Here is a 26,211-nt window from a genome sequence, read left to right on the forward strand (position 1 = left end):
ATTCCATTTTGTATAGAAAGAAACCTTAGCCGCAGATGAGGATGTCGTATAGAAAAAGTGGTGCTTTGCTAATAGTAGCAACGGGACAGTAGGAATCTCTATCGAATTTATATTTTTAGGATTTTTGTTTATTCAATTAGGACCTCTACATGATTTCAATTTTCTACTTAAATTTTACTCATTTTTCTTAACTTATTTTAACGAAAAAACTATTTCATTTTAATATTTCTCCACCTTGGGATTTGATAGATCTGCCTGTGATAATGGTGGTGGTGGTGACGGGTGTGACATTTTTTCAGGTGTTTCATTTTCCGCCGGTGGCATAACACGTTTGATAGCCATTACCTTATTATCCCCCATTTTTGGTGGTATGGTGATATCCAAACTCTCGGACTTCTGCATAAACAAATAACCGCTGGCCATCAAGCCAACCAGGGATAGGGTTATCAAAGTCCAACGCAACCCCGCATTAAAGCGGAGACCCCTAGAAAAAAACATAAATTAATTTTTAAATAAAAAATTTCCTGGAACTCACAAAAATAGCGTGTATTTCAGCATATTCGTATAGGTCTTATTCAGGGCAGCACCCTCTTCGACCCAAAACATGGGCAGTACCACCTTAGGGATAGTGGCTACAGGAGTAATGCCTGGCACCGGTTCTATGTCCATGCTGAATTGTAAACGTTTGGCGGCTCGCAAAGGGGTGCCAGATATCTGCAAGGGAAATTTTTAATTTTATTTGCGGAACTTTTATGAGATTGCTTTTTATACCAATTCAAAATCAATATAAACTGCATGATCATGTTCATTGGGATTTAGACCATCCACACCGGCAACCAGGGCAGGATCGGCATTATAAAAATGTGGCATGGAGGCCAACAAAGGCCCTCCAACACAGGCTTGTAAACTCATGGTGCCCTTGGGTGGACATGTATCCAAATCCTCGGGATCATCACAGAAGCAGTGGAGCTCCGGATCGCCCTAAAAACAAAAGAGAAATTTTAGTTATTTTTCCATAGAAAAACCTTTGTGAGACGTTCAGGACCACATATTTTCCATAAAAAGAAAACAAAAGATGTTCAGGTCCATTTTTTTCTATAGAAAAAAACCGTGAGAATTTCAAGTCCACTTTTCTGTGAGACCTTTAGGACAACTTTTTTCCATGGAAGAAAACTCGTGAGTCCTTCGAGTCCAATTTTGTTTCATAAAAAATCTTGGAACTCTATAAAATGTGTCCAAGGACTCTTAAAGCCCATTACAGGGCTCACAATGTTCCTTTTTTTGTTTTAGAGAAAAAAAGAACTCTCACCCACTTTTTTGTGAGACCGTTAGGACAACTTTTTTCTATAAAAAACAACTTGTAAGACGTTCGAGTCCAATTTTATGCCATAAAACAATCTTGGGACTCTATAAAATGTGCCCAAGGACTCTCAAATCCCATTACAATGCTCATCAGGTTCCTTTTTTAAAATTAAATCTCACCCTTATATCTCCCAAATCCAAAGTAAAATAACTAGCCGGCAGACCATGATATGAGGACTTGCGAACATAATGAGCACCCAGCGAACGACACAAATCGGGAGTGAATGCCCACAATCCCTCATCCTGATGCAGAAATGGTGGAAACACTGTCGAATCGGTACCCTTAAATTGATTACAAGCATCTCCCGGCCACACATCCTGTTCCGGTTCATCGGCAAATTTCAAAATGGTACCCATTTTGTGAACATTTTTAACACCACGACAGGCCGTGAAGCGTCCAGCATCCGAGTTATTGGCCTATAAAATAAAATACAAATTTTAAAATCGAGATTATTTAGGGAAAATATCCCTTCCTCCTTACCTTTCCCATAAACGAAAACAAAAAATGCGTATCATTAACCTGTATTGCCGGTTTCACTTCGCCCGTATAGAATGCGGTACACAACGCCTTGGCGGCAAATTCATCCGATGAACAATCCACACTAATGCCACGAAAGAATATGTCCATAAATGTCCCTGTTAAAATGGCTTTTTGATCTTTGAAAACTATGTCAATGGCCTTGGAGACTAGTTCCAACATTGCGGCACGCTCCCGCTGGACAACAACTGAAATGGGCTGAAGCGCAAAAGTAATAATAACAAAAAATTAATCAGTAATAAAAATTATGGCATATGGTTGTAATTTTTTTACTGAACTCTCGAAATGAGACCCTCAGCCTAAAAGTATGCACCACACATGGGGATTATTATAAAATAACATATGTTTGTTTCATTTTGTGGGTTTTTCAATGTGGAACAAATCCGAACCTGTTTCGCTAAGAAATGTTTGCATCATAATCATTGTAGTTATTGTTTTGCAGGTAAAAGTAATAATGAAAAATTAATCAGTAATAAAAATTATGGCAAATAGTTGTCAGTTTTTTATTGAACTCTCGAAATGAGACCCTCAGCCTAAAAGTATGCATCACACATGGGGATTATTACAAAATAACATATGTTTGTTGCATTTTGTGGTGTTTTCAATGTGGAAAAAATCGAATATGCTTCGCTAAGAAATTGTTGCATCATCATTGTAGTTTTTTTGTGGGCCCTGGGATTTTTTTTGTAACAAGGGCATGTAAAGTAATTACCCATAATTGCCACTTGATTGATAAATTAGAGAGCCCGTGCGGCAAGACACAGGTGTGGGTGACGGGATAATTACATGCTTGCATTGAATTGTGAAAGTAATGCTATCAGAATTTTCAATTGAATTATGGGAAAAATAAATATTTTCAAAACTTTGAATCGTAAAAAATATTTTTCAAATATCTAGGCTACTGTTGGTATAAATTGTTTTCTTAATCTCTACTTCTTTTGGTCCTTCGGAAAATATATTTTTTTTATTATCTGATTTTTGGGCTTTCGAAAAATATTTTTTAATGTACGCCTCATTTTCGTCCTAGCAAAATATATTTTTAAACAATTCATGCCTCATCTTGGTTCTATTTTTTAAAAATTTCTTCTCCGATGGACCTTAGATTTTTAATGCATCCATATTTTTGTTTTATTTTAAATAAATTATTTTTAAAGACTGAACTACGATTTTTTTTTAAATCTAAGACTACGATGGCCCTCTGAAAAATATTTTTTTAAAAAATCCAACTTTTTGTTTCATGCAGAAAAATATTTTCTTTTTTGAAAGACAATGCGTTGGCTGGACCTCGAAAAATATTTCCTCCTTTAATTTTTTCATTTTCTTTTGGAAAATTTTGTTTTAAAGACTAGGCAACCGAGGATCGATGCGAAATGTTATTTTCAAAACCTACGCTGATGTTGGGTTCTTAAAATAAATTTTTAACTCTATACTTCTGTCGGACCTTCCAAAAATATTCTTCTAAAATATTTATTTTATTTACGCTTTCGTTAGACCTCCAATTTTAAAAATTCTGCTTCAACAAATATTTTTTTAAGAAGCTACGCTACGATTGGACTTTAAAAAACATTTTTTATCAACCGACACTTCTGTTAGATCTTTCGAAAAAATTAAAATTTCGATTGGCCTCAGAATTTTGTGTAAATCGATGCTTCAAAATAAATGTTTGAAAATAAACTCACAATTTAGTTAAATTTTCAAAATATTTAAAAAATGCGGCTCCAATAGTCTCTTGGTAAAGTTTTTTAAGTCAACGCTACTATTAGACTATTTCCTAAAAATCTACGCAATTTTTTTTCATTAAATTCCTAAAATGAGACCCTTCGCCTAAAAGTATGCACCACACATGAGCCCTATTAAAGCGAAACATAAGCTTATTTCATAATTACTCATTTTTTATAAATGTTAATTCTATGCTTCTGTTGGACTTTCGAAAAATATTTCTTAAATATCTACGATTCTATGTGTATAAGAAAAATATGTTTTTATGAATAAACAATTCCGTTGGTTTAATTTACGCTTCCGTTAGGCCTCCAATTTTAAGAAGCTACCCTTCGATTGAACCTTCGAAAAATATTTTTTTAAGAAGCTACGCTATGAATGGACTTTGAAAAATATTTTCTATCAAGCGACACTTCTGCTAGATTTTTCGAAAAATGTAAAATCTCGATTAACCTCAGAATTTTGTGTAATATTTTTGAAAACAAACCCACAATGTAGTCGGACCATAAAAATATTTAAAAAATGCGGCTATAATGGTCTCTTGATAATATTCTATAAGTCTACGCTAATGTTGGACTATTTTCTAAAATTGTGAGCAATTTTTTTCATTAAATTCCTAAAATGAGACCCTTCGCCTAAACGTATGCACTACACTTGAGCCCTATTAAAGAGAAACATATGCTCATTTCTTTAGTAGGGATTTTTTTAATGGGGAAAAAGAGCAAATGGTTCCCAAATTGAATTATTATCATTGTTCATGCTTTATTTTACCCTGTCCATTTTCTGGCAAATCAAAATAAAGAAACTGAATATATATTTTTTTAAAAATCTGCACCATTTTTTAAGCTAATTTTCTTAATTGAGACCTTTTGCCTAAAAGTATGCACCACACATGAACTCGATTAAAAGGGGAACATAAGTTTAATTCATTATTTGGGTCGTTGGGGTATTTTATCGGGGAATTGAAGTTGTTTAGCAAAAATTAATAAGGAATATGACAATAATTGTCAATACATGAATCGTAGGCCTTTCGAAAACATTTTCTTAAAAATGTACACGACTTGCTTGGCTTTTAGAAAAATATTTTTTAAAATCTACGTAATTTTTTAAAGCAAGCAATGCCTTTGAAAATACCTTTGAAAATATTTTTTTTCTTAAATCTACTCCTTGCTTGGCTTTTGAAAAAAAATATATATTTTTTTAAATCCGTGCTTTGCTTGGCCTTTAAAAAATGTTTTTAAAAATTCTCGCCCTGCTTGGCCTTTGAAAAAATAGTTTTTAAAAATTATCGCCTTGCTGCTTGGCCTTTGAAAAAATATTTGTTGGCTCTTGAAAAAAAAAAATATTTAAAAAATTCTACGTCTCGTTAGGCCTTTGAAAAAATATTTTTAGAAAAATCTACGCATTGCTTGGCCTTTGATTTTTTTTTTTGTTTAAATCATCTGTCTCCCCTTCTCCTCCGACTTACCACAACCAATGGATGCATCATGTTCAAAACTTCATCACCCGTCAATGGCTGAGAAGCCTCCTTGTTAAAAATGAAAACGTTGCGCATATTATACGAAACCGTATCCTCTTCGTCATCGTCGACTAGATCGTATTTCGATTTCCATTCACTTGAAAAAAATATTGACATTTTTTAGAAAAAAAGTTTAAATTTAAAAAAATATATTAAAAAAATTTTTTCAATTAAAAAGTAATTAAAAAAATATATATATTTTAGTATTTTATTTTTATAAAAAATAAATATTTGTTTAAAAAATATTTTTATAACAAATATGTATTTTTTTTAAACATTTTATTTTTATAAAAAAAAAATATTTTTTATTTATGTTTTGTGGGAAAAAATGTATCGATTTTTTTTTGGTTTCTATTATTTTCTTAAAATTAAAAATTTTAAATTTAAAACAAAAATTATAAAAAAATATTTTATTTGTATTTTTTATTATAAATACATCAACAATTTTTTAAAAATATTTTTTTTATAAAACACATTTTTTATAATTTTTATTTTATATTAAAAAAAAATTAAAAATGTGTTTTATAAAAAATAAATATTTTTTAAAAACCATTGATGTATTTATAATAAAAAATACAAATAAAATATTTTGTTTTTTTTATAATTTTTTATAAATAAAAAATATTTTTTTTATAAAAATAAAATATTTAAAAAAAATTACATATTTTTTATAAAAATATTTTTTTTAAACAAATATTTATTTTTTATAAAAATAAAATACTAAAATATATTTTTTTCATAAAAAATATAATACAGAAAACAGTTTTATTAAAATTGAAGATTTTTATAAAAATCTTAAAATTATTTTTTTTATAAAAAATCTTAAATTTATTTTGTTTATAAATATAAGAAATTTTTTTGTATATCTTTTTAAAATAAAAAAAATTGTATTATAAAAAAATATATATTAATATAATAAAAAAATTTAAGATTTTTATAAAAATTATTTTTTTTTATAAAAATCTTAAAATATTTTTTTTATAAAAATCTTAAAATTATTTTTTTATAAATATAAAATTTTTTTTTTTATAAAAAAAAAATTTAAATACCGAAAACTGTTTTATTATAATTGAAGATGTTTATAAAAATTATTTTTTTATAAAAATCTTAAAATTATTTTTTTATAAATATAAAAATTTTTTATATAATTTTTTTTCAGAAATAAAAATGTTTGTGTTAAAATATATATATATATATATATATATTTATGTATAAAATAACTTTTGTAAAAAATTATAGATTTTTGAAATAATATTTTTTTATATAAAAAAAAATAAATCTCCAAAAACCTGAACCTACTCAAAAACAAATGGTCCAACTTCACGCAACGACGGCTTTTCACCCCTCATAAACCCTTCGGGATTTGTTATATTAAAAACATAAAAATAAAAATGCAACGGGAATGGGGTATTCTCCCACAGCTCACGAATATCTGAACCCGGTTTCAGATTAACCTGTTTCTTCAGAATAAATTTCAAAATTTTCGGAAATATTAACCAACCATTCAGGATGGCAAAAACGAAAACGCTACCCGATACTATCAACAGTTTCGTGCGATTTACTTTCATTTCGAACGATTTGCGTTGCCTTAGATATTTTAAAAATTTGCGGAATTTTAAAAATGTTAAGAAATAGCGAAGATTTAGAATTAGAGCCGTTGTTGAGATTTTTTTTCAATTTTTGAATTTTGAATTTTTTTCTTAAGATTTTTTTCAATTTTTTATTTATTTTATTTTTTCCAATTTTTTTCTAAGACAACCGTTTGATTCGACCCGCTCGTTTCAACTGACTTATTGCCATTTTGTCGATTATTTAATTCCTCCTCCTAAGTCAGTTTTATTTTATTTTTTTCCCCAAATCACCTTAACATTTTTTTCCATTCAATTTCTACTTCTAATGGTACGTGCGAACTTTTGCAGTCCAAAACAAATCGTTTTACATTTTTTTTCGATACGAGACAATAGAAAAAAATCATCGTCGTTGCTGCAGCAACTGTTATTGCAATTGTTGCAATTTTATATCACAAAAAAATCTTCACATGCCTATATGTATGAGTGTGTGTAGGTGCGTGTGTGATCCACCACCCACCCTTCTGCCTGCCAATCCAAGGGAAAAATCGTATCTGAGAATTATTTGCAAAAAATATATAAATGCTGATTATTACCATTATTTCCTTGTTTCAATTATATGGTGTCTTAATGAAATCGAGAGAAATAAAATACGCTCACTCACTTCAATTACAGTTGAGGGGAAAAATGTGTAGGAATTTTGAAAGAAAAAATAAATTAAAAAAATCCACGCGTAAAGATATGCCTTGAAGAAATCCCTGCCTAAAGATATGCCCCGAAAAAATATGACTTGAAGAAATCCCTGCCTAAAATATGCCTTGAAAAATTCCTGCCTAAAAATATGCCTTGGAAAAATTCTGCCTAAAAATATACCTTGAAAAAATCCCTGCCCAAAAATATGCCATAAAAATTATTTGTAATTAATCCACGCCTAAAAATATGACATAAAAATTATTTGTAATTAATCCACGCCTAAAAATATGCCATAAAAATTATTTGTAATTAATCCACGCCTAAAAATATGCCATAAAAATTATTTTTCATAAATCCACGCCTAAAAATATGTCATAAAAATTATTTTTCATAACTCCACGCATAAAAATTTGTCTTAAAAATTATTTTTTATAAATCCACGACTAAAAATATGCCATAAAAATTATTTTTCATAAATCCACGCCTAGAAATATGCCATAAAAATTATTTTTCATAAATCCACGCCTAAAAATATGCCATAAAAATTATTTTTCATAAATCCACGCCTAAAATTATGCCTTAAATTTTTTTCATAAATCCACGCCTAAAATACGTCTTAAAAATTATTTTTCATAAATCCACGCCTAAAAATATGCCATAAAAATTATTTGTAATTAATCCACGCCTAAAAATATGCCATAAAAATTATTTGTAATTAATCCACGCCTAAAAATATGCCATAAAAATTATTTTTCATAAATCCACGCCTAAAAATATGCCATAAAAATATTTGTAATTAATCCACGCCTAAAAATATGACATAAAAATTATTTGTAATTAATCCACGCCTGAAAATATGCCGTAAAAATTATTTTTCATAAATCCACGCCTAAAAATAAGCCATAAAAATTATTTGTAATTAATCCACGCCTAAAAATATGCCTTAAAAATTATTATTCATAAATCCACGCCTAAAAATATGCCATAAAAATTATTTGTAATTAATCCACGCCTAAAAATATGCCTTTGTAAAAATAAAAATATGCCTTAAAATTATTTGTAATTAATCCACGCCTAAAAATATGCCATAAAAATTATTTTTCATAAATCCACGCCTAAAAATATGCCATAAAAATTATTTTTCATAAATCATATTTTAGACACACGCCTTGGCTGGCCTTTGAAAAATAGTTTTTTTTAAAAATCCACGCCTTGGCTGGCCTTTGAAAAATAGTTTTTTTTAAAATCCACGCCTTGGCTGGCCTTTGAAAAACTATTTTTTAAAAATCCACGCCTTGGCTGGCCTTTGAAAAATAGTTTTTTAAAAATCCACGCCTTGGCTGGCCTTTGAAAAATAGTTTTTTTAAAAATCCACGCCTTGGCTAGCCTTTGAAAAATAGATTTTTAAAAGTCCGCGCCTTGGCAGCCCTTTGAAAAATAGTTTTTTAAAAATCCACGCCTTGGCTGGCCTTTGAAAAATAGTTTTTTAAAAATCCACGCCTTGGCTGGCCTTTGAAAAATATTTTTTTAAAAATCCACGCCTTGGCTGGCCTTTGAAAAATATTTTTTTTAAAAATCCACGCCTTGGCTGGCCTTTGAAAAATAGTTTTTTAAAAATCCACGCCTTGGCTGGCCTTTGAAAAACATTTGTTTAAAAATCCACACCTTGGCTGGCCTTTGAAAAATAGTTTTTTTTTTTTAAAAATCCACGCCTTGGCTGGCCTTTGAAAAACAATTTTTTAAAAATCCACGCCTTGGCTGGCCTTTGAAAAATAGTTTTTTAAAAATCCACGCCTTGGCTGGCCTTTGAAAAACATTTGTTTAAAAATCCACACCTTGGCTGGCCTTTGAAAAATAGTTTTTTTTTTTTAAAATCCACGCCTTGGCTGGCCTTTGAAAAACAATTTTTTAAAAATCCACGCCTTGGCTGGCCTTTGAAAAATAGTTTTTTAAAAATCCACGCCTTGGCTGGCCTTTGAAAAACATTTGTTTAAAAATCCACACCTTGGCTGGCCTTTGAAAAATAGTTTTTTTTTTTAAAATCCATGCCTTGTCTGGCCTTTGAAAAATTATTTTTTTAAAAATCCACGCCTTGGCTGGCCTTTGAAAAACTATTTTTTAAAAATCCACGCCTTGGCTGGTCTTTGAAAAATAGTTTTTTTAAAAATCCACGCCTTGGCTGGCCTTTGAAAAATAGTTTTTTTAAAAATCCACGCCTTGGCTGGTCTTTGAAAAATAGTTTTTTTAAAAATCCACGCCTTGGCTGGCCTTTGAAAAATAGTTTTTTTAAAAATCCACGCCTTGGCTGGCCTTTGAAAAATAGTTTTTTAAAAATCCACGCCTTGGCTGGCCTTTGAAAAATAGTTTTTTAAAAATCCACGCCTTGGCTGGCCTTTGAAAAATAGTTTTTTTTTTAAATCCACGCCTTGGCTGGCCTTTGAAAAATAGTTTTTTAAAAATCCACGCCTTGGCTGGCCTTTGAAAAATAGTTTTTTAAAAATCCACGCCTTGGCTGGCCTTTGAAAAATAGTTTTTTTAAAAATCCACGCCTTGGCTGGCCTTTTGAAAAAAAGTTTTTTAAAAATCCACGCCTGGGCTGGCCTTTGAAAAATAGTTTTTTTTTAAATCCACGCCTTGGCTGGCCTTTGAAAAATAGTTTTTTAAAAATCCACGCCTTGGCTGGCCTTTGAAAAATAGTTTTTTAAAAATCCACGCCTTGGCTGGCCTTTGAAAAATAGTTTTTTAAAAATCCACGCCTTGGCTGGCCTTTGAAAAATATTTTTTTAAAAATCCACGCCTTGGCTGGCCTTTGAAAAATAGTTTTTTAAAAATCCACGCCTTGGCTGGCCTTTGAAAAATAGTTTTTTAAAAATCCACGCCTTGGCTGGCCTTTGAAAAATAGTTTTTTAAAAATCCACGCCTTGGCTGGCCTTTGAAAAATAGTTTTTCAAAAATCCACGCCTTGGCTGGCCTTTGAAAAATAGTTTTTTTAAAAATCCACGCCTTGGCTGGCCTTTGAAAAATAGTTTTTTAAAAATCCACGCCTTGGCTGGCCTTTGAAAAATAGTTTTTTAAAAATCCACGCCTTGGCTGGCCTTTGAAAAATAGTTTTTTAAAAATCCACGCCTTGGCTGGCCTTTGAAAAATAGTTTTTTAAAAATCCACGCCTTGGCTGGCCTTTGAAAAATAGTTTTTTAAAAATCCACGCCTTGGCTGGCCTTTGAAAAATAGTTTTTTAAAAATCCACGCCTTGGCTGGCCTTTGAAAAATAGTTTTTTAAAAATCCACGCTGGCCTTTGAAAAATAGTTTTTTAAAAATCCACGCCTTGGCCCTTTGAAAAATACGCCTTTGGCCTTTGAAAAATAAATCCACGCCTTGGCTGGCCTTTGAAAAATAGTTTTTTAAAAATCCACGCCTTGGCTGGCCTTTGAAAAATAGTTTTTTAAAAATCCACGCCTTGGCTGGCCTTTGAAAAATAGTTTTTTTAAAAATCCACGCCTTGGCTGGCCTTTGAAAAATAGTTTTTTAAAAATCCACGCCTTGGCTGGCCTTTGAAAAATAGTTTTTTAAAAATCCACGCCTTGGCTGGCCTTTGAAAAATAGTTTTCAGTTGGCCTTTGAAAAATATTCTTTAATAAATCCACGCCTCAGTTGGCCTTTGAAAAATTTTGTAGATTTTTGCTTCGACAGGGACTCCTTAATGGAAAAATGTTAAAATTTTCCATCTAAGCAGATGTTGAGAAAAAATGTAGCATGGGAGCAATTTTTTAAAACTCCAGTTAAGTCAGTACCTTCATTCGTAACGTCTGTTTGAAACTCTGAATGTCTTATAATAGGTCTAAAGATTATATAAATGCAATAATTTTGATTTTTTTTCCCAGCTAATTAAAAAAATATCATGCTATAAAAAATATTTATTTGTCCAATAATGTGTATATGCAAGCTGAATTTACACATTTTTATACCCTTCACCACACTGTGGTACAGGGTATTATGTCTTTGTGCATATGTTTGTAACAGGCAAAAATAATCGAGATAGACCCATGGTTCCTTTTGAGAATATACATAGAATCACTTTCTAAGTCGATTTATGCATGTCCGTCCAAACAAAGTACAGGTCGCATTTATTATCCGAATTGGATGAAATTTGGCATAGGTCACTTATTCGGCCCAAGGACGAACCCTATTGAAATTGGGAAAAATCGGTTCAGATTTAGATATAGCTCCCATATATATATTTAACCGATTTAATGTAAACGGTCCCTATATATCTTCCGATTTGCACGAAATTTGGTACAGTCTAATCATTTAGGACTAAAATGATGTCTGCCAAGTTTCGTAAAAATCGGTCCAGATTTAGATATAGCTCCCATATATAGTTTCGTCCGATTTCGTGTAAATTGTGCCCCAAAGTCCCTATATATCTTTCTATTTGCACGAAATTTGGCATAACGTACTGAATTGAGCCTAGAATGATGTCTGCCAACTTTCGAGAAAATCTGTCCAGATTTAGATATAGCTCCCATATATAGATTCGTCCGATTTCATGTAAATGGTGCACCAAAGTCCCTATATATCTTTCGATTTGAACGAAATTTGGTACAACCTAATCACTTAGGTCTAGAATGATGTCTGCCAAGTTTCATGAAAATCGGTCCAGATTTAGATATAGCTCCCATATATAGTTTCGTCCAATTTCATGTAAATGGTGCCCCAAAGTCCCTATATATCTTTTGATTTGCACGAAATTTGGCATAACGTACTGAATTGAGCCTAGAATGATGTCTGCCAACTTTCGAGAAAATCGGTCCAGATTTAGATATAGCTCCCATATATAGTTTCGTCCGATTTCGTGTAAATTGTGCCCCAAAGTCCCTATATATCTTTCGATTTGCACGAAATTTGGCTTAACGTACTGAATTGAGCCTAGAATGATGTCTACCAAGTTTCGTAAAAATCGGTCCTGATTTAGATATAGCTCTCATATATAGTTTCGTCCGATTTCGTGTAAATTGTGCCCCAAAGTCCCTATATATCTTTCGATTTGCACGAAATTTGGCATAACGTACTGAATTGAGCCTAGAATGATGTCTACCAAGTTTCGTGAAAATCGGTCCTGATTTAGATATAGCTACTTTTTATTATAGATTGATTTTAAGTAATTGACGCACCAAGGAAAAAAATAGGCTGATAGGAACAAAACTTTCTGAAATTGGTAGAACCTAAGCTGTGACAAGTTTGTTTGAAATCGCTTAATATTTCGATAGAGCTTCCATATACATTTTCGCTCGATTTCAAGTAAATTGGACATCAAACTCCTCATGTTAGTCAGATTGACATCAAATTTTGCACAACGTACAAAATTGAGTATAGAATTACGTAGTGGCGTTTTCTAGAAGAACAGACATAGCCCGCCCAACAGATGACCTATTTATATTTGTTTGAAGTCGATTTACATACTTTTGTTCCATTGTAACAATCGAATGACATGTTTATGGATAGACCTAAGTCTTTGTACCTTACATGGCCTTCATGTCATCTTCAGAACTCACTTACTTACGTCAATTGTGTATAAAAATATAAAACCCATTATTTTCATATTTTTTATTGTTATTATTATTGAATTATTTGTGTGTGACATTGAATTGTTGGTTCGGTTCCTTGGCTCCTCGTAATTAAGGTGTTATTTTTCCATTTGTCGTCGTTTTCCTTTTTTCCTTTTACACATTTCTTAATAAAAACAATAACGACAATTCACGACACCTGTTCGATATTTCATAATTATTTGCAGTTATTTGCAATTGAGTCTCGACACACACACACACACAATAGAAGGTGGTACAATAAAAGAAAACTTACTCGGACACTCAACTTCCTAAAACCTATGTTTCGAACAATTAACGGCCGAAACACCTACCACCCATTGAGGACTCCAACTAAAGGACATTGGACAGCGTGTGTGTTTGTTCGGCTAACAGTTCTAAGAACATTTTGAATATTTTATAGACTATTTGCAAAGCAATTGACATTCTAATTGCCATTAAGTGATGGGATAATAGAAATGAAAAGAGGGAAGGTCGATGTAGAATGTCATGGGTTAGTTACAGTTGGAGTATTGAAATTGGAAATTGTGTTCTGGACACGGGGCAGGTAGGAGTGGAAAAGAGTAGGAAAAGTCGCAACAAGTTGCTGTGCTGGAAGTTTCTGGGACAAAATAAATAATTCCCAAGTATTGACACAAATACGACAAAGTTTAGCAAGAATTATTAAGCAAAAAAATGTTTAGGTTGAGGGAATTTCCAGGAGGAAGAGAATCAAAATTTTTCTTGAAAAAAATTCATAAATGCCAGCTAAGGAGGACATTTACAATTTTTGGGGACTTTTTTTAAACAAGACATCTAGTAGAAATTCTATTTTATGGCTCTAACAGATGATTTTCCGCCGGGTTCTTTATTGCGTATAAGTGTTCACAATACGTATACGTCAAGGTATTCGTAAGACAAAGAAACTTTAATTGAAAATTGAATGACAGCTAAGGCGGAAATTTAGAATTTTTAAGGACCTTTTTTATAAACGAGACATCTAGTAGATCTTCTATTTAAGGCTCTAACAAAGGATTTTCAGCATGGGTCATTATTGCGTATAAGTGTTGACAATACGTATACGTCAAGGTATTCACCAGACAAAGAGTAAAATGATTGACTGACTGATTTAACGATTCATTAACGCCCAGACGAAACGGCTGAAGCTAGAATCTTGAAATTTTGGGTGCGTGTCACTCATGGTCCGAAGGAGACAGATAAGGCTGGGTTTTTGGAAAAAAGTACTAAATATGATACCATTTGTATTTGGCGAACCGGTAAGCTAGAACTCTGAAATTTGGATTGGTGGTCGCTGATGGAGTGTAGGATAGGTGTAGCAAAGGGTTTTTGGAAATTCGAACTATAACTATCCGAAAAGTACGAAAATGTACTTAATTTGGTACAAATTCGTAGCATGTGAATGGATACAGCTAAAAAACTTGAAATGTGGAATGCGAATTAGGGTTGAGATGTAGAGTCTATTTAAGTAGATGGTTTTGTGTACGAAAAGTACTATATGGTACTATATTTGGTATAAATTTAATTTATACTAATCTCTACTAATAAAAGATTAAAGTGATTGACTGGCTGACTGATTCATCAACGCCCAGACGAAACAACTGAAGCTAGAATCTTGAAATTTTAGGTGAGTGTCACTCTTGGTCCAAAGGAGACAGATAAGGCTGGGTTTTTTGAAATTCGTATTAGAACCGTACGAAAAGTACTAAATATGGTATCATTTGTATTTGGCGAACAAGTAAAGCTAGAACTCTGAAATTTGGATTGAGGGTCACTGATGGAGTAAAGGCCGTTTTGGAAATTCGAACTATAAGTATCCGAAAAGTACTGAAATGTACTAAATTTGGTACAATTTCGAAGCATGTGAATGGATTGAACTAAAAACTTGATATTTGGAATACAAATTAAGGTTGAGAATTAGGGTCGATATGAGGAGAGTTTGGAAAGCGTGTACTGTACTTGGTACAAATTTGATTTGGAGGTACAAATCGAGCTGGAATACTGAAAATTGAAAGTAACATTACCGTCGGAGTGTAGGATTGGCATATGAACGTAGTTTGGAAATTTGTTACTTGTGTGTACGAAAAGTACTAAATCGTACTATAATCGGTACAGTTTGGATTTGGGTGAACCGATAGAGTGGGAACAATGAAATTTGCAGTTATGATCATTGTAGGGATGTAGGATTAGGGTGAGGATTCAGTTTAAGAAATTAATACTTACTTATGGGTACTAAATGGTACTAAATTTGGTACACTTTTATTTTAGGTAAATCAATAGACCTAGAATCATGAAATTTGGAGTCAGGATCACTGTTAAAGTGTAAGATTGAAATATGTAGGAAGTTTTAGAAATTTGTACTAATGCGTACTAAATTTGGTACAATTTAAATTGTGGGTGAAGCGATAGAGTTGGAATCCTGAAACTTGGATTTTGGATTACTGTGGGGGTGTTGGTTTGGGGTAAGAAGGAGGTTCTGGAAATTCGTACTACTTTGTACTAAATTTGGTACAATTTGAATTGTGGGTGAACTGATCACTGTGGGGGTGTAGGATTAGGGTATGTAGGAAGTTTTGGAAATGAGTACTACTGTGTACTAAATTTGGTACATTTTAAAGTGTGTGGTTGGAATCCTGAAACTTGGATTTAAGATCACTGTGGGGGTGTTGGTTTGGGTTAAGTAAGAAGTTTTGGAAATTCGTACTACTGTGTACTAAATTTGGTACAATTTAAATTGTGTGGTGAACCAATAGAGTTGGAATCCTGAAACTTTGATGTTGGTATGTTGGAAGTTTTGGAAATTGGTACAATTATGTACTAAATTTGGTACGATTTGAATTGCGGGTACACCAATAGAGTTGGAATCCTGAAACTTGGATTTAGGATGACTGTGGTAGTGTAGGTTTGGAAATAAGTATTACTGTGTACTAAATTTGGTACAATTTTAATTATTGGTAAACCAATAGAGTTAGAATCCTGAAGCTTGAATTTAGGATCACTGTGGGGGTGTAGGATGGGGTATATAGGAAGTTTTGGAATAGGTACTACTGTGTACGAAATTTGGTACAATTTGAATTGTGGGTGAACCGATAGAGTTTGAATCCTGAAACATGGATTTGGTATCAGTATGGGGGTGTAGGATTGGGGTATTTAGGAAGTTTTGGAAATTCGTACTATTGTGTACTAAATTTGGTACAATTTAAATTGTCTGGTGAACCAATAGAGTTGGAATCCTGAAATTTGAATCTGGAATCATTGTGGGGGTGTAGGATCGGGGTGTGCATGATGTTTTGTTGGATGGTTGAACCAGGGTACTTATGGAAATAATGTGTGCTAAATGGAAAATTTGGATTTGGTTGAATCTTTTAGAGCTCGAATCATGCAATTTGGTACTAAATGGTAATCGATGTTAATACACGTTTAAATATTTCCTACATTCGCTAATGAAGTTGCGGGCATATGCAAGTTTTTTGAATATTTTTCAAAGGTCAACAAAGCGTGGAATTAAAAAAAAAATATTTTATGATCAATTAAAAAAATCAAAGGCCACCCAAGGCATGGATTTTTTTTTTTAAATTTTTTAATTTTTTTTTTCAAGGCACAGTAAGGGGAGGACTTTTTAAAAAAAGGGCCTTCACTGGCCTTTGAAAAAATGGCCCTCTTAAAAATTTAAAATTCACTTGCCTTCTTTATTTTTCTGATTTAATTCAAAACCATGTTTATCATATAAATTAGAATTGGCCAAGCCTCTCAGAATTCACCGATATTTAGGTGAATTCTGAGAGGCTTGGCCAATATACTACTGATAAAAAAACAAATCAACAAAAAAAAAAAAAAAAAAATCGAGATAACCAGAAATTGCCATCATTTAATCCGGTTTTCCAGACACACACACACACACACCACAGAAAAATAAATCTAAAATTAAATATTTTTTACACGAGTTGTTTTTTTTTAATTTTTTTTTTAATTTTTCACAAAGTTAACAATTTTCTCACCTCCACGCTGATGGAAGGGCAAGCAAAAAAAAAAAAAAACGACAAAACAAAACTGGAAATAAAAATTCTGACAGTATAAATATTTGTAACCAATAAACATATGTTTGTTAATTATCGTATCGTTTTGTACAATGGCGCTGGTGGTGGCTTGACACCGCTCCAAACATTATAACAACTGAACGCTGATATCCACCTCCCCACCCCCACTTCACCCACATCTCTCCAAGTAATAAATGAGATAATATTAAGAACAAAAAAACTTTTCACACTGCCATTATTATTGACTTAATGCAATTTGCATTATAACGACAACAACTACAAACAATAAGCGAACATTGTTGTTGAATAAAAATGCAACAACAAAGGCAAAAAAATGGAAAATAATAAAAAAAATTATAAAAAAAAACTCCCAAGATTTATTACAGCATCTTTGCGGTTAATCAGAATTAAAAATTCGTTTTGTTATAATCTAGAAACTTTTTTTATAAACGGCAATTTGTGGTTCATTTTATGACACCATAAACTGTTATAATTTGTTGCCGAATAGATTATGAAGTGAAGAGTAAAGTCTCGAATGGCTTATGAGAAGATGCTTAGAGGCCAAAATAATGCATAGAGACCTCTCTATAGGTATGCATAGCTTCTGAGGATGTCATTATGTATATGCGAAAGTTCTTATGAGGTTAGAAGAGGTCAGAGATCAGGTTATGAAGAGATGAATAAAGCTTTGGACGGCTTATGAAGAGGTGCTTAGAGGTCGTAACAGGCCAAAATAATTCCTTAGCAGGTCTCTATAGGTATGAACAGATTCTGAGAAAGTCAGTTGAGGCCCAAAAAGTATACGCGTAGTCCTAAAAAGATTAGTAGAAGTCAAAATAGATTATGATGAGATGAGTAAAACCTCCAATGCCTTATGACGAGAAGGATCTTAGAGGTCCTAACAGGCCAAAATAATGCGTTAGGGGGTCTGTATAGGTAGAATAGCTTCTGAAGAAGTCACTAGAGGTCCAAAATGTATATGCGTTAGTCCTTAGGAGGTTAGGAGAGGTCATAATAGGTTTTGAAGAGATGAGTAAAGCTTCGAATGGCTTATGGCGAGGTGCTTAGAGGTTCTAACAGGCCAAAATAATGCTTTAGGGGGTCTGGATAGGTAGAACAGCTTCTGTCAGTAGAGGTCCAAAATGTATATGCGTTAGTCCTTAGGAGGTTAGGAGAGGTCATAATAGGTTATGAAGAGATGAGTAAAGCTTCGAATGGCTTACGGCGAGGTGCTTAGAGGTCCTAACAGGCCAAAATAATGCGTTAGTTGGAGGTCACTGTAGTTGATAATATAGCCTATAAGGAGGTCAAAAATATACATCCGATGTACTTAGGAGGTCAACAACGGTCGGAATAGCTTATGAAGAGATGAGTAAAGCTACGAAGAACTTGCGGAGGATTTAAATATTTATCAGAAGTTCAGTATAAATTAGAAAATCATCTGAGGATGTTCTTAGACGTCCTAATAGTTGATGGAGAGCTAAGTAGAAATTCAACCAGGTTATGAGGAGCTTAATGCAGGTTCAAATGATATATTATGAATCTACTCTAAGTCCTCCAAAAGTCCTATAGGTCCTTAGAGCTACGAATAATATATCAGGAAGTTGAGTAACATGAGTAAAGCTTCGGATAGCTTACGGGGAGGTACGTATAGTTCGTAATAATCTATCAGAAGGTCTCTATGGATTTGCATCGATTTCGAAGAGATCTATTGAGGTTCAAAAATGTTTACATTAAGGTATCTTAGGTGTTTTAGGTGATGTCAGAACAGCTTACGAACAACTGAAAATGATTCGAATAGCTTATGTAGAGGTTCCTAGAAGTCCTAATTATTTTCGATCTCAGGTCAGTATAGGTTTGAAAATCATCTGAGGTGGTTTTTAAAGATCCTAATAGTTGAGGGAGAGCTAAGTAAAGGTTCAACTAGATTATGAGTAGCTTATTACAGATCCAAATGATATGTTATGAATCTACTGTGCCCCAAAAGTCCTATAGGTCCTTAGAGGTATTAATAATATCTAAGGAGGTTACAATGGGTTTGCATCGATTCCGAAGGGGTCAATTGAAGTTCAAAAAGGTCAGAATAGCTTATAATGCGATGAGTGAAGCTTTATGCGGAGGTACGTATAGGTTGCAATAATCGATATATAATCAATTGAGGTTGAAAAAGCTTAAGAAATGTTCATAGGAGTTTAGAAGAAGTCAGAATAGCTTATGAAAAGATCATTAAAGCTCCGAATAACTTATGAGAAGGTGCCATAGAGGTCCATACAAGTCCTAATAATGTATTAGAAGGTCACTATAGGTTCGCACCGATTCTCATTCTCAAGAGGGCAACTGAGTTTTGAAAAAGGTTCTTAAGGGCATAGAAGAGGATGGGGTGGTGCTTAGAGGTCCTAGTAATCTATCAGAGGCAGTATAGAAAAGGTCGGAATAGTTATGGGGAGTTGCTTAGAGGTCCTATTAATTCATCTGAAGGACTCGAAGCGTATCCAACGATTCTGAAGTGGTTAATTGAGGTTCAAAATCTGTGCAACATGATTTTTAGGCGTTTAGAAGCGTTCAGAATAGCTTGTGAAAAACTGGATAAAGCTTCGAATGACTTATGAGGTCAGGTCAGGAGGTCATTAATCTATCAGAAGGTCCATATAGGTTTAAGTAGCCTCTCAGGAGGTTAGTAGGAGTTCGGAAAAGGCTGATGAGGAGCTAAGTAGAGATTCGACCAGGTGGAGATCCAATAAAAAATATTTTTTACTGATCTTTAAAAAATATTTGTTAAAAAAATTCACGTCTTGATGGCATATTGACTCGTTTAATATTTTATTTAACTCAATACCGGTAGCTGCGGAACAACACTACTACCGGTCGAGGGAAGTTCAAGTGGCACGTGTACTTGTTGTTTTTTTTATAAAATAAAAAAATCAAAATACACACTATTTGTTGTTGTTGTTCATATATATGGTTTAATTAATACAAATAATCACAACAACAACAATAACAAAATAACAACATTTAAACAAAAAAAGCGTTGTAAGCAAAAGAGATGACAATTTTTTATAATTAGTTGTTGTTGGTGTTTTTTCTAAACTGCAACTGCAGCAGCGACAGCAACATCGGTGGCAGTGACAGTAGAACTAATTAATTTTATTTTAAAGATAATATTTCATGGAAGCTTGGAAAAGAGGGCGAAGGCGAACGGAGAGTAGGAAAACGCGAACGATAAAATGGCAAACAACAAGACGACACCACAATGAGGAAGGATTGTTTATAATTTTTTTTATTAAAAAAATAAATAAATAAAAACCCGAACCCACTTATCTTGGCCACTTTGTTCAAGAGAGATGATAGAAGGAGATAAAATACTTAAAAAAATGATATACAGACATATGTACATACATGCGTAGAAATTAAGTGAGACATATATTGAAATAATTATTTTATATTTTAAATTAAAATTTCAAAATAATAAAAATTAAATTTAAAATTTTTCTGTAGAGGATTTTTAGACAGAAAAAAAAATATTTTGAAAAGGGTACGTTTGGCTCCATGAATTATAATTATTTTCTTTTCTGATCAATTTTCCTATCAAAGGTCAAGGCTACAGAAAACAACAATTTTTTCAAATCCGTTGAAAATTTAAATTTTTATTTTTGTTGTTGCTGGTATTGTTGTTTTTCCATTCTACAGGAAATGGAATTCATTTGTGTTTTGATAACTGCAGAATTTTGTTTTGTATGCGTTTATTTTGAATTCATTGAATTTTCATCTGAATTTTTGTAAAAATTTTCAATGAAACACAAAACATAACAATAACAACAACTTCATTTGAAAGCAGCGGACCAGAAAATTAAACCCGCAAAAATTACAAAGAGAAGGCAAATTTTGAATAAAATCTAAAAATAAAATAAAAAAAAAAAAATTAAAAAATATTTTTTAGCAAAGGGATTGTCAGGACCAAGAAAAAAATGCACGGGCGGGAACTTCAGTAGTGTTGGCGGTTTATTTGGGATACCATTTTTATTTTGTTTTTGCAAAATATTCAGATTGAATCCCAGTTTGTTGTTTTTATAAAAAACAACTATCTATTAGTGGGGAAAGTATGGCATTGTTCGCCGAGGGGTAAGACAGGTCAGGGACTTTAAAAATATTCTTTAAAAAATCCAAGATTTCAACTCTGCAGGACGTTAATAAATAAAATACCACGTCTTGTTGGCTTCTTGAAGATTTTTTTTGTTTTTTATAAATCTACACTTCGATCAGCGTTTAAAAAAAAATAACGTTTAAGCAATTCACTTTAATTGGTCTGACGAGCACGGTGACGTATAGGTCTTGTCAACACTTATACGCAATATTGAACCCTGATCAAAATCCTCTTTTAGAGCCTGCAGTAGAAGATAACATAAATTTTCTGCGGCGTAATAAAGGCCCTCCTAGTCTTGGCTGACTTTTTTCTATTCAAGCTTTTTTTTTTGGTCTCTAAAATATTTTTTTTAAATGAGTTATTTATACTCTTTCGAGTCGAGCTTAATGATCTAAGTTTTGCAATGAAAAGGTAAGTCAGGAGAAGAACCTACGTATCCACCATTATACGACGCATTTCGCCGTTGGTTAAGCCACTCATCAGGCATATTGGGCTATGTGGCTATACAAAGGTGGTATGTTGATAACTTGTATTTATTCCGCCCTGATGTGAAACTTGCACATGCGAATTAAATTCAAATTTGTCAATATTCGACATTTGTCTTCTTTCTAGAAACAGTCCTTTTCAAAGCATCAGACCTGATGAGCCGCTTAACCAACGGCAAACGCGTCATATAATGGTGGGTACGTATCTAAGACCTAAATGACCTTAATAAAAGTTCTTTAAGATTTTAAACTCTGCAGGGCGTTACTAAATAAGTTTTTAAATAATAATTACCCTGAAGAACCTTCAGAAATCTTAAAGTCCAAACTCCAAAGTTCTTGGAGAATATATTTATTTAAATAAAATTCGCATGCTCAGCAGTACCACGTAAATATATTATTTTAAAAAAAAAAAAAAACACGATCTGCTGGAATTTGCAAAAATATATATATATATTTTTTTTAATTCCGCACCCTGGAGGAAGTTGAAAAATGATTTTAATAAATTCCAAGCTCTACGGGTCATTAAAACAATATTCTTTAACATTTTTAGTCACAGAAAAAGATTTGTTTGAAAATAAAGATATTTAAAAGAAAAATTGTATTGAAAAAAATCTATAAAAACTCTGCATTCTGAAGGAACAATTGAAGGTGTATATACCAACCTTCTATAGGACTTTTAACTTCATAGTTTTACTTGAAAAAAATATACGACTCTTCTATTGTCACTTAAGAAAATTGTCGTTTAAAATAATAACTCTCACCAGGATGATGAATAAAATCAAACCTCAGCAGGACCTTGAACAATTTTTCTTTCCAAAATTTTACGCTCCGCAAAAATCTGCAATAATATACTTTAACCTTCTATATGAGTTGTAGCCAGAAAATCTTCCACATCCAGAAGAGTTGCTTCGAAGGTATTTTTTCTTCAAGTATTCATACATTAAAGCAGCCTATGGCTGGCTAAGAGAAGGGTGATGATCTTTAATTTATGAGATAACATTTGTGGGATGTTGGAAAAATATTCTATTAACAAATCGATGGCTTTGGGAAAAAAGCATTACTAAATTCAAATCTTTAAAGAAATATGCGTTTAAAAATTGATGCATTCTAAATCAAGGCCTTGGATGGTTAAACAAAAATTCTAAAAATACTCACCTTGACTGATTCATTCTTATTTATTTTACGATTACGGTAGCGTATACGTGTTGTCAACACTTATACGCAATAATGAACCCCGCACAAAATCCTCTTTTCGAGCCTTTTGCAGAAGATCTACTGGATTTTTTTCTGTATAATAAAGGCCCTTGTATACCAAGGTTTGTAATATATAGCAAATCATTTTACCTTTTACCCAGGTATTCAGGTTCAATATTCAAAAGGCTTTCAATTGATATTATATGGATATTTTTTCTCAGACAATTTTTATAAGTTCATTTTCTAATTTTGAAAGGCCTTTCAAAAATATTATGTATATTCTAAAAGCCTTCTGTTAAGTCCTATAAGACCGTCGCTAGGATATATAGGAATATGACAAAAATATCCCAAGACTTTTGTAATCACAACACCTTCTAGAGAAATTTAGTTATAAAAATTTATTGGCCTGGAATTAAATATTCGATTCTATTTTTTTAGACGTTTCTGATTATCTGCCCTTTGCTTTAGTTCAATGGTCTTATAATGATCTGTTACGTACTACTTTTTTATATGTTTTTTGTTTTATTTCCAAAATGATTTCAATAACTCATCCATTTCCAAGCAGCCGAAGGTGCGCTTGACTGTTTCATTCTTATTTCTTTTACGATTACGGTAGCGTATACGTGTTGTTAACACTTATACGCTTCTAGCTTATTTTCCAAGGAAACCAAAAATGATTTCACCGAAAAGGTGTTGCCCTGGAATGAGGTATTCTATAGGCAAAGTAATTTACAGGGTTCTCCTTCTTCTAGAAGGTAGCAAACTTCCATAGAAGAGCTTCTGAAAAATTATTGGCCTGGAATCAAGTATTCTATTCTATTTTCTGATTATCTGCCCTCTGCTTTAGTTCAAGGGTCTTATAATGATCTGTTACGTACTATTTTTATATGTTTTTATTTTTTTTTTTTAAATATGATTTCAAAAAATTAACTCATCCATTTCCAACCAGCCAAAGGTGTGCTTGACTGTTTCAATCATATTTCCGATATTTACGATTACGGTAGCGTATACATATTGTCAACACTTATACGCAATGATGAACCCCGCACAAAATCCTCTTTTCGAGCCTTTAGCAGAAGATCTATTAGATTTTTTTCTGTATAATAAAAGCCCTTGTAAAAAAATTGTTAATATATAGCAAATCCTCCAGTGAGCTATAGGCAAAACCTTTTACTTAGGTATCCAAGCCTTGACATATATCCTATATTAAGAAGGCTTGCAATATGTCTTCTATGGATTTTTTTATTCTCAATCTTTACAAGTTTTTGTTTTTATTTCAAAAGACCTTCCAAAAATACTCTGTGGACCCTTGCTGGGATATATAGGAATTTGACAAAAAATATCCCAAAACTTTCGTAATCACAACACCTCCTAGAGAAGATTTAGTTATTCTAAAACATGAAAGCCTTTTGAAATTCTTTCGTAATCGATCAACCTTCTAGATTATTTTCCAAGGAGGCCCAAAAGATATTGACCCGGAATGACGTATCTAGAAGGTAACAAAGTCCTATAAGACAGCTTTATAAAATTTACTTCTCTTTGAAAAATATGTTTCAAAACCACGACTTAGTTGGCCTTTGAGAAAATATTTTTTTAAATATCCACGTCTTGGCAGAACCTTTGAAAAATGTTTCTTAATAACCAAGCCTTGACAGGCCTTTAGGAGGCCTTTAAATATCACGGCTTGGCTGGCCTTTGAAAAAATTATTTTTAAATATCCACGCTTTGGCTGGTCTTTGAAAAAAATGTTTCTTAATATCCAAGCCTTGGTAGGCCTTTGGAAAAATATTGTTTAAATACCACGGCTTGGCTGGCATTTGAAAAAACACTTTTTTTTTTAAAAAATCCACGCCTTAGGTGGTCTTTCAAAAATATTTTTTTAAAAAACTAAGGCTTTACCGACTTTAAAAAATTCTTTTTAAAAATCCACACCTTAGGTGGCCCTTAATAGAGCTTTATAAAAATTACTTCTCTTTATCGAAGATCCAAAAGGCGTCTGAAAATTTATTGGCCTGAAATAAAGTATTCTATGGGAAGTAATAATCTACAAGGTCCTAAATCAGCGGAAGCCTTCTCAAATATTATTTTTTTTTCAAACTTTTCTGATAATCTACCCCCTACTTTAGTTCAAGGGTCTTATAATGATCTGCCATGGACTACAGTTTTATATTTTTCTTTAAATTTCCTAAATTATTTAAACAAAATTAACTCATCCATTTCCGAACAGCCATAGGTGTGTCTAATGGGAATTTTCTGTTTCGCTGCAGATACAGTCATGAAATAATTACCTTTCAACTAAATAACTTTTTTTTCGATATGACAAATTTGGAATTATCATAATGTGTTAGAAAACTAATAGCGGAATATTAATGACTTCGTGTCGGATTTTTTTCAAAAGCAATATAGACTCAGCTGTCTCGCATGGCTTAGTCATTTCGGTAATTTGCGAACATTTGCAATAGTACAAAAAAAAAAAAAAAAATAGGGGGATTCTCCCCTCCATTTTCAAAACTATAAAAATTCACGCCTTAGATCTACACCTCGATTAAAATAAAACAAAAAAATGTTAACTATTCACTCTTAATGATCTGAAGTACGGTGGCGTATACGCCTTGTCAACACTTATACGCATTTATGAGTACGGTGACGTATACGAATTGTCAACACTTATACGAAATGATGAAAGTGATCAAAATCCTCTTTTAAATCCTTTAAAAAATATTTTTCGAAAGGTCGGCCAAGGCGTGGCCATTGAAAAAATATTTTTTACAAAACCACGCATTGATTCACCCCTCCATTTTCAAATTTTAAAGCCATGCTCGGGGATTTTTATTTGGAAAGATCATCATCCTTTTTTAAGACCTTTTTTATTTCCAGACCTTGAAACTCAGCTTTAAGAAGGGATAGATAGTTCCGCTTCTTTATGAATGGTCCTCTTTAATTCTATAATATTCTCATACCCTGGCTTTAAGTAGATCACCCTACACCACACCCATATTTGGTGGGTCTATTGAAACACCCACCTAGAAATATTATGTTTCTATATATAAATATATATTTTTTTTTTAATTTTGAATAATTATTTTTTAAATGATTTGTTGATTTCAATTTTTTTCTGTTATTGTTTTTGTTATTATTATTATTGTTGTTGCCATAAGAAGCAATTAAAAATATAAAATATAATCGATAAAGAAATTATTAAAACATGACATTCGTATTTTCGCTCGTATCGACTTTTTTGTGATTTAATGGAAAATTACATTTATGGGGGTGCCTGACTGCCAGCCAGTCTGCCGGCCTGCCTGCCTACTTGCCGCACACTTTTTCAATGCCAACCATTGATTCCGCCCGTCA

The 26,211-nt window shown here is 32.4% G+C and overlaps 1 protein-coding gene across 1 annotated transcript; it reads right to left on the reverse strand.

Moving 5' to 3' along the window:
* Positions 1 to 219: 219 nt before the first annotated feature.
* Positions 220 to 6,706, reverse strand: LOC133329424 (sensory neuron membrane protein 1-like). Its single transcript, XM_061537898.1, has 7 exons — positions 6,438 to 6,706; positions 5,088 to 5,235; positions 1,844 to 2,098; positions 1,483 to 1,779; positions 772 to 981; positions 536 to 714; positions 220 to 484 (listed from the first exon to the last, which is right to left on the reverse strand). Exons 1-7 carry the CDS (start codon positions 6,704 to 6,706, stop codon positions 220 to 222), a joined length of 1,623 nt encoding a protein of 540 aa, XP_061393882.1.
* Between the last annotated feature and the right edge of the window lie 19,505 nt (positions 6,707 to 26,211).

This window comes from Musca vetustissima, unplaced genomic scaffold, assembly GCF_032173495.1.
Source record: "Musca vetustissima isolate MV318-11 ecotype Yass unplaced genomic scaffold, APGP_CSIRO_Mvet_v1 utg63363, whole genome shotgun sequence".
NCBI lineage: Eukaryota > Metazoa > Arthropoda > Insecta > Diptera > Muscidae > Musca > Musca vetustissima.